General features: G+C 39.9%; 1 protein-coding gene across 1 annotated transcript; it reads right to left on the reverse strand.

Annotated features, from left to right (window-relative positions):
• Positions 1 to 647: 647 nt before the first annotated feature.
• On the reverse strand, positions 648 to 10004 carry RIDA (reactive intermediate imine deaminase A). Its single transcript, XM_075085477.1, has 6 exons — positions 9868 to 10004; positions 5049 to 5154; positions 4448 to 4502; positions 3516 to 3584; positions 1884 to 1939; positions 648 to 1450 (listed from the first exon to the last, which is right to left on the reverse strand). Exons 1-6 carry the CDS (start codon positions 9930 to 9932, stop codon positions 1388 to 1390), a joined length of 414 nt encoding a protein of 137 aa, XP_074941578.1. The 5' UTR covers positions 9933 to 10004; the 3' UTR covers positions 648 to 1387.
• Positions 10005 to 10033: the final 29 nt, after the last annotated feature.

Raw genomic sequence — 10033 nt, forward strand, 5'->3', positions numbered from 1 at the left:
TACAGGATTCCATCTCACAGTACCTTTGATAAAGCAGGTACAGGTTTCTACCACTGAAATGGTATATTCTCCACACTGCTATTTTTACTTTCTACACAAAGAAGGTGAAGATAGAGTGACAGTAGCACCCTGTATGTAATTGGATGGCCATATTCACAAAAGAGAGCAAATCAAAGACACTGAGGTAGAACAGAAAAGAATTTCTGCTCACTTCCCCCTGAATAAACCAATACTGTGCTCAGTTGTACGGCTGTGGGGAAGACAGGGAATCAACTCTACCTTGATGTAGCTGACTTTCAAACTAGTTCCTTAAAAACATGGTACCCATTTATACTTGGTTAGAAGATAAATGCAGAGGGATGGGATAACTTACTAGCATCACCAGTCTGACTTCTCAACACTGCTTAATCACCCCATCAAGTAGATGCTTCTATCCTTAATGGCAGAGAAAAAAATGCCAAGATAGCTGAAAGCTTCCTGTCTTGGAGGATTATTTGCATACTTAGCTATTAGGAGATAGATAATAAACCTATTCTTTTGGTTTGAATTATTTCTTATTGAATAAGCAAGATAGGGACTTTTTTGCAACAGAGTATCAAGGTATAACCAGGAAAAGAAAAGTTTGTTCCCAGAACAGACAAGCACAGTTTTACAGATGCAATTATAATTTATTATCATTAAATAGTATTTTTTGTGGTTTTTTTGTTGTTGTTTCTTTAAATCAAAATATAATAAAAGTTGAACTACTATGAAAAAGATTATGAAAAAGGTTACAGGTAGAGATTCATTTACAGCTGATTTATAAAGTTAGCACTTTATTTCAGAAAAGCAGAGTTTTCTTATTTCTGAAATTAATGTTAACTTTAAGCAATTGCTTCCATATGAAAAAAAATGTGAGTCCCAACAGTAATCTATTCTGTGAAGAGTTTGAGATAGTTCAGAAAGAAAATTCCCAAAACACAGAAGTAAAAATGTAAGCTAAGCAATTCAAGTGTTCTGCTGTTTTCCCATTTTTATTTTCTCTTACTTAAAATTTTTACTAAAAACCTACTATTACAAATCATTAGTTTTCCATGCCCAGATCACCCAAAGTATAACTGTCATACGTTCACCCAAACTTGTACTTAGTATCTGCATATCCAAAGTAAGGGCCCTGTCCTGCAATCAAGCTTGGCTGATTTTAGCAGGGATCCTGGAGGTTTCAGGGTTTGCCTGCATAGAACTCACTGCAAGCCTATATTTTAGAGAATCCAAGGCCACAATCCAGAAGAAAGCACCTTTCCTCGGTAAGTTTAGTGATTTCAACTGTATGTAACATCTGATAGTTAATTGTAAGAGAGAAGTATTAAATCTAAAACTGCTGTCGTACGATATTCAGTCTCTATAGTCAGGCTGAAGCATCTTGGAGGGGTCCCTGAATGGCAATAGCTTCAATCTCAACTCGGGCACCCTGTGAGAAAACAAGGAAGAAACATATTAGGAATTTAACACATCTATTTTATGAGGCAAGTGGATGTATAACACAACCTTGTAAGAACTGAGTGACATTTGAGGGAGATTATACTTCTGACAGTTGCATTACTAATTGAGCAATGTTAAGTAATACTGAAAATTCACTTTACTCTTACTTAAGTATCATAACCTCTTACTTCTAGCGTTGTAGCCACCTTCCACCATAAAAAAAATAACGTTTCTCTCATATTCAGATCTCTTATCATGTACAGGGAATAAGACTGGTATACTTGGAAAAAAACTAAATACTTAAGAGTATTCATTAAAATAATTGCAATTGAAGCTACTCCAGAATAAGAAAAGCTGCCATAATGCTTCAGAAGTAAGGAATTTCAGAAAATTATTTTTGTAGGAAGAAAAGTGACACTTACTTTCGGCAAAGCAGCAACCTGATAGGCTGCTCTGGCTGGGAAGTTTGTCTTGAAAACTGTAATTTAAACAGAAACATCCACCCATCACTTAACTCTGCTTGATAAAACACAGTTCAAAGTAATCTGTATAAAATGTAGTTATTGGAACAGTTTCAGGTTCAAGGCTACAAGACAGAGTCTGGGCCAGCTATCATTTCCCCCTTGTTGGTTTTTTTTGGTCACTGACTAGTTCAACATCTCAGCAAGCTTCATCGAGAAGGCAGCTAGAGTTATGACCTAGCGGCCAGTGATAACTTGCACTCTGCTGACACTGCATGGCCTTAACACCAACTTGACTGAAAAAGAAAGATCAAATCAGAACGGTGATCATCCAGTTGCAAAGACCAGAAAGTGAGAGAGGGCTCCTTCACAGGCAGAGCAAGAGGGAGAAACAGGCCTCTGCCAAAACAGTCATGAGCAAAGATCCCAGATTTGCCTAAAGTCACAGGGGCCAACCTTACTCATATCAAAGGAAAGCAGAGTTAAAATAGGCCCTTGACCTACTCCCCCATTCACAGTTAGGCCTGGCACTCAAGGATATTCAAAGAACAGGGGAAAAAAAACAAAAAAAGAAAGAGGGTATTGGTCAAGATATAAAAGCTGAATGTATAGAATCATACAATAGTTTGGGTTGGAAGGGACCTTTAAAGATCATCTAGTACAACCCACCCTCCTGCCATGGGCAGGTACATCTTTCACTAGATCGGGTTGCGCAAAGCCCCGTCCACCCTGACTTTGAACACCTCCAAGGAATCTGCATAATTAAATCAAAGTTTTAGTAGTAAGAGTTAACACTAAGCTCGGAAATGTTATTTTCAGGATCCTGCACTGACAAGGGACAATAATAACAACTCACAATCAAAGAACACCAACAACAGCTTTCTTGAACTACAGGTAGGAAGCAACAAGTAACTAAGTATCCACCTGGTCTGTTTCTTACCCTGCTTAAATGCACACACAATTCCATTTTGACATGCAGGAAACTATGTTGACAGCTCATAAATAAAAGACTTCATTCAAGACCAGATATTGCTACCTAATTAAAACCTAAAGCTATCTAAATAAGGAGCTTATGTGCATACTCTCCCCAGTCTACATTCAGTTATGTTAACCAAGCATTATTCTTTTTTTTTCTTAAGGGGAGCCGTGTGGCTCATCCTTGTATAAAAAAAATGAGCCATGTCCCATAACAATAATCCACAAATCACTCAAAGATACAAATAGACTTTAAAGAAATGGAGATGCAAAGTCTGAAATTAAGCATTTGAAGGCTTGCCTACAGTAGAATTAAATTAGGGACAACACAGCATCTATCAAGGCAAAGAGGCATGGAAGATCAACCTGTAGGGATAGCAGGGGTTGATCTTCATGTGACAGTGAGTTAGTGGGACGGTAGGACACAAATCCACAAGAAATTGGGCTATGCTTGATCTGGTGCTTGCAAATTAAATTTTTTTTTTAATGTTCTATTTCTACTGGAATCTCAAAGAGTCTGGAACTACACCATCTGAGTCATTAAAACACTTTGCTTACTGTGAATGTAAGTTGTTCCACAAGCCATACGGGTAAAACAGAAACAAAAGATCTACTTACATTGTTTGTAAATATCATTAATATCATTGAAGTCCTTCATGTCTGCCATCAAAACTGTAGTCTTCACAACTAGAAATTACATAACTGCAGTTATTTTGGACCCCTGACTTTTATACAGAAGTTGAAAATCTTTAGTGCATTTCTTGCTTTTATTTCATAAATTTATCTTAAACATTCTAAACATTTTGTAGAGTTCTGCAAACAGATGTTGACCATTAGAGCTACCACCTAGAAAACCATCTAAAAAAATCTGAATACCTGGTACATAATAAAACTTGAAGGAATTACACATTCATGGCCACCTCTGAAAATCTGTTTTAAACTTTGTTCTAAGTCCAATTCTTCCAAGAGGCACAGAACTGATAAGCAGGTTGAATTAAAAAAGCTGTTATAAGCCAACTGTTGGCAAAAATTACATCATATTAATATCTGCTGCCAAAAAGTCCATAAAAAGCCTGAAGATATAGTCTATACTAGATTTTTTTTTTTACCCACGACTGCCCAAGCTGACATTAACTCTGGTTTGGCTCCACTATTAGAGTCCTCCTCAAAACAAGGCACTCAAAATGCTTAGAATATTAACACCATAGACAGAGACCTGCTTTTATCCAGAATGAAGTCTAGGATGCTTAAAATGCCTGTTGTCAATTGCAGCACTGTCTATACCTAAACTTCATCAGTTAGAATTAAAATATTAGCACAGTGGACAGGAACTTACAGTGAAAAGTAGTGTCCCACTGATACCCATAACAAACATTTCACATTGATTTCTTTTTTAACCCAGGCTCATGATTCCTTTTTTCTCCTTCAGCTATTGGTAAGAGTTGTATGTTTAGCAAACAGGGTTTTTTTTTTTTCCTTTAAAAGGTCACTTTATTTTTTTTAATCCAGGTAGGTAAAAACAACCGTATGTTTGCCACCATCACACTTACCATTGCCATAGTCACAGCCTGCAGCTTTCAGGATTTCTCCCATGTTTTTTAGAGCCTAATGAAAAATGAGGCAAAAATCTTTAAGTATCAGCTGGGTTGTATTTAAGTAAGTATGTAAATATGAGTTGTAATCTGGCTACATCCATGTTATAAATTCACCCAGCACATCTTCAACTGTCATCGGCAAAATCAGAAATAGATTAAAAAGTAAATTAATAAAAGGGAGCTTCTAACAAATCACAAATATTAAACCATCCATTCATTAGATGAATGCATGATGCAGCGCCATCTCATCCTACCTATTACCTCACACAACCTCTTTGCTGCTGGGGGAACAAATCTTTCCCCATCTCAAAGCTCATGTTTTTACTAGGGTGTGAACCTTTGTTACAAACATTGATTCTTTCCTACATGAAATACAGATTCCTCCCCTGACCTCGACATTGTTTGGGTGGAAAATGACAGGGATAGGGTGGAATGACTTCTTCCCGCTTCTCCCTCATCTTAGAGCATGTGAAATGTGCTCTCTAGGACCCTTCAATTTCTCAGAAGTCCATGTTTAACTAACATATACCAACTCCATTACAAGAAGCCATCTTACCTGCTTAGCTTCTTCCTTTGCCCCTCCAGAGACAAGCTGCCCAGTGGAAGGTTCTATACCTATCTGTCCTGCAATGTACATCGTCCGGTCTACCAGTACTGCTTGGCTGAAAAAGTAAGTGACATTTTAGGTTTAATGTTTCCCCATCAAAACATTTAACTGTCTGAAAGCACACTTCACATTTTCTTCAGTAGTTGTCAGTATCTCAGAAAGATAGAGGACTTAGGTTATGCACACACAAGTCTGTACACACAGTCATACATTCAATTGGCTTACGCTTTGGGAGACCTGGGATTAAATCACTTATGGGAATACATAGCTACATTAGCATAGCTCTGTTTTTGAGGTAATAAACCCTGCTTCTTGGAAAGGCAAAAGACATGAGTGCAGCAAGACAACACTAAACACAGCTACACAGCTTCCACACTGCAGATAGCACAGAGGGGAGGCAAAGTAAATAAACATTTTTTGCACCTGCCCAGCTAAATATTCAATCCCAGTTTGATAAGTAGACAATACCTTCCATCTACATCTCAGCTACAGAGCAAGGAAGTTTTTAAAAAATATCAGAAAAAGAGCCTATTAGTAAATTTACCATTTTCTTCTCAAATGGGTGCCATGATAAATGAGTTACAGCTCTAAGGTGAAGCCATACATGCTAGTTCTCTGGCATTATTCATCCAGAGTCATGAATTTGGCCTGTCAGCACAGCACCTTGATCACTCCATTCCCAAAACTATCACTCTCCTCTCACAAAATAACCTGGATGACCTGTTGGCTGGGTAGTTCAGAAGAATGCAGAATTCAAACTATTTTCAAAACCTTTTTATATAAAGGTCAGGTGTGTTTTTGCTGAAGTAGAGTTGGCAATTATAAATGTCTCTAATTACCACAAAGAGATTAAAAGATTAAAACAAAGATTTAAACTACCTAGCAAACATTACGCAAGAGACAATTTGCTTCAGTTCAGCCAGTAATTAAAAATATGTTGCGAAGAAATTAGAGAAAGATTCTTTTGAAAGCACTTGTGGTGTGTCAACAGTTTTTCTTATCTCTTCTCATTCTACAAGAAAATGCATTGTTTTGACAGCTCAACAAGCCCCTCAAGTTACACCTCCCTGAAGTATCTAAATTAGGAGGTTAGCTTCCCTTTAATGTCAGTGGAGAAAGAAAGTGACTCTTTCAGAGAACATTTTTATTACATCTCTTAATTCATATTGACTCAGTTGGATTGGGCTCAATCCATTGACTTCACAGGCGACTAACCTAGTTTAGGGACTCAGTAAAATAAATTATTACGGTTAGGCAAGCCAAACAGTGCCATCACTCCCATCTTTCATTTTATCCCTGTCCTACATTGTCCTGTAATTTCATAAGGGGAGAAAATAGCCAGTAACTTATTGGATATAGTAAAACAGTGAATAAAGTCGTTTTCTAGCTAATGCAGTCTTGTCAATAGAAAATGCGTGTATGAACCAAACACACATGCTTCTTTAATTTTACTTTCTTTCTGACCTGATTTGTTTGAGGCACAAGCTCTCAGACCACAAACTTCACTTTCTGTTTGAAGCACAGAGAACCATGCAACAAGAAGACATGAGCCTTCTTAAAAAAAGAGATTGTACTGTACTGCTTATTATAAAGCAAATGATACAATGAAACATTTATCCTAACAAAGGGCTTCAGACAGTCCTAAATCATGAATAAATGGGGAAAAAGTAAGCTGAAGCCTTCTGATACCACTACCAGATCAACATCTGCAGCAGTCTTATTGGGTCTCCTTCTCTGCTCCTCAACCTTCTTCTCTTGGTATGCTTTACCAGTAGAATCCTCCGTTCACTGAGACTATTAATTTACCAGAGATATGGATTTGATGGGTAGACTGTTTAGTGGATGAAGAATTGGTTGGATAGTCACATCGAGAAGGTAGTGGTCAACAGCTCACTGTCCAGAGATTGGTGAAAAGTGGTGTCCCTCAGGGATCTGTACTGGGACCAGTACTGTTTAATATCTTCATCAATGACATAGCGAGATTGTGTGCACCCTCAGCAAGTTTGCATATGACACTAGGCTGAGTGGTGCAGTTGACATACCTGAGGGACAGGATGACATCCAGAGGGACCTGAACAAGCTTCACAAGTGGGCCCATGTGAACTTCATGCGGTTCAACAAGGCTAAGTACAAGGTCCTGCACCTGGATCAGGGCAACCCCTGGTATCAATACAGGCTGGGAGATGAAGAGGTTGAGAGCAACCCTGCAGAGAAGAACTTGGGAGTACTGGTGGATGAAAAGCTTAGCCTGACCCGGCAATGTGTACTTGTAGCCCAAAAAGCCAACCATGTCCTGGGCTGCATCAAAAGAAGTGTGGCCAGCAGGTCGAGGGAGGTGATTCTGCCCATCTACTCAGCTATGGAATCTACTCCACCTGGAGTACTGCATCCAGCTTCAGAGTTCTCAGCACAGGAAGGACATGGACCTGTTGGAGCGGGTCCAGAGGAGGCCACAGAAATGATCACAGGGCTGGGATGGAGCACCCCTCCTACAAGAACACGCTGAGAGAGTTGGGTTGTTCAGCCATGAGAAGAGAAGGCTGTGGGGAGACATTATTGCAGCCTTTCAGTACTTAAAGGGGGCCTATAAGAAAGACTGAGACAAACATTTTAGCAGGGCCTGTTGCAACAGGACGAGGGGTAATGGTTTTAAACTAAAGGAGGGTAGATTCAGACTAAATACAAGGAAGAAGTTTTTTACGATGAGGGTGGTGAAACACTGGAACAGGTTGCCCAGAGAGGTGGTAGATGCCCCATCCCTGGAAATACTCGAAGTCAGGTTGGACGGGGCTCTGAGCAACCTGATCTAGTTGCAGATGTCCCTGCTCATTGCAGGGGACTTAGACTAAATGACCTTCAAAGGTCCCTTCCAACCCAAACTATTCTATGATTCTAAAGGATATACTTCTACCGCAGCCAAATGTATGAGTAAAGCTCAGAGAAACTTCAACTACACAAACCCCAATCACACTTTAACTGCAGATGTATCCTATAACCAGGGTCAATCATAGCTACTCTTTAATCTCTGATTCAGCAGAGGTGTGACTGTGTGCCTGAAGTAATTCAGGTTTAAGTATACCAAGTGCATAACTGGATGGACATTATGACCTTAGAACATCATCCACCAGAGAGATGGTGTTACGAATGTTCTTTAAAGACAAAGACTGCAAAGTTAATCAGATCTTCTTTACACAAATGATTGTTGATTAATACAAGAACAGTATCTCTGCTGTGTCTTTTAAAAAATTTAATATCATTAATGAGATATGTGTATATATATACACACATACACACTCACACATATAAGTCTTTTTATATACCTACCTACCCATTTCATGTTACTGGAAATTTGATACAGTAAAGAAAGTATGAAAATACATTAAAAATAGGTCACCAAAAAGCATACTGAAGGGTTATAGTACAACCAGGAATGTAGCCCATGCATCCCAATTCTTCATTCCATATTAAGCCCTCATTCCTCTGTTACCATGTTCCAACTCCACAGCAGGAGATGTAGCATTTATTTCTTGCGCAACTTTTGCTCAGTGGACTTTGACAAGTTTACTGAAACCTGATAAACTAAGTTAGTGATAAACTTATTGATGTTAGACCCATCATACAATTAACAGGCTACATAAGAAGCAGAATTTAATCAAGAACTACCGATAAATGCAAAATATTGGAGTGCAGTTAATTACAACAGAAGTGGAGAGCTATGAGAACTATAAGTGATGCCAGGCCCCTGGCTGCAATGCGGTTTACTGTTTACAGAAGTTAACCTTTATGTCATGTCTCTCTGTTCTATACTTTGTATTTCTCCATCTTCAAATTCCTATAAAGAACACACAGTTTGAAGCACAGAAAGCTCAGTTTCAAAGCAATGGAGACAAAAATGCACCTAGAAGGCACTAAGATGCTACAACTGGAAAAGTTTAAGTGAAATGAGTCTGTGCTTATATTTGGAAAACAAAGCCTGAAACCAGAATTAAAAATTCTCAGAAAATGCCCTGGTAAAAATCTTTCAGTACCTTATATCTAAGAGTCTTATAGTTATTGAACATTTTTTCACATCCAAGAAGCAAAGAGAAACCTTTCCCCAAATAAATGGGGATTTTGTTTTAAATACATTCAGACCTGTTGCAACTAAACTTACTCAGAAAACATTGAACACCACCTTACATATTTTTACAGCAGTTAGTTTTTAGACAGAAAAGCATTTAAACTTCCTGGCAGTCACGTTCAAAACAAGCAAAGATTTGCACTTCCCAGGCAAGGAACTCTGCAGCTCCCAAGGCACGTCCTGGGTTGGGCCCAGCCCCCACTGCCCATCGCCTCCAGAGTCCGCATTCGCTGCTACCTTGCCTGTGCAACCCGCTTTTTTCTAGGCATTTTTTCCCTTGAATCATTCTTTCTCTTGCACTTTTCTTCACTCACTGCTTATCACTAATTTCAGAATTATTTTCCCAAACTGACTTTTTAAGAAACACTTTAAAACCTCACGTAAAATGACCAGGACCACCCACCCCACAAAGTCAGGCTAAAGTTTGCCGCTAGCACAGCAGACCCACTTGCGCTGTAGGGCCCCAGCTGTCCCTACTCGGGGGGTTACCGGAGAGTAGACCGGTCCCTACTCGGGGAAGGGGCGGGGGGACCCTCACCACAGCCCCCGGGGCTGCCTGACAGATCCCCCCCAGGAAACCCTACCAGCAAAACCCGCTCCCGCTCACCCCTGCTCCTTGCAAGAGCCCTCCCTCTCGCCGAGGCATACCTGTAGGGACCCAGCGCAGCAGGGGCCTTCGCAGTGCTAATTATTTTCTTGACGAGAGAGGCCATCGCTGCTAGCGCCGCCGGCCCCCCCCCCAGCCCTCTCCTCAGCGCCCCGCCGGCTGCTGCCTGCCCCGCCCGCCCCCTAACGCCACGTGCGGCCCTCCCGC

The sequence above is a fragment of the Phalacrocorax aristotelis genome, chromosome 2 (assembly GCF_949628215.1).
Source record: "Phalacrocorax aristotelis chromosome 2, bGulAri2.1, whole genome shotgun sequence".
Classification (NCBI taxonomy): domain Eukaryota; kingdom Metazoa; phylum Chordata; class Aves; order Suliformes; family Phalacrocoracidae; genus Phalacrocorax; species Phalacrocorax aristotelis.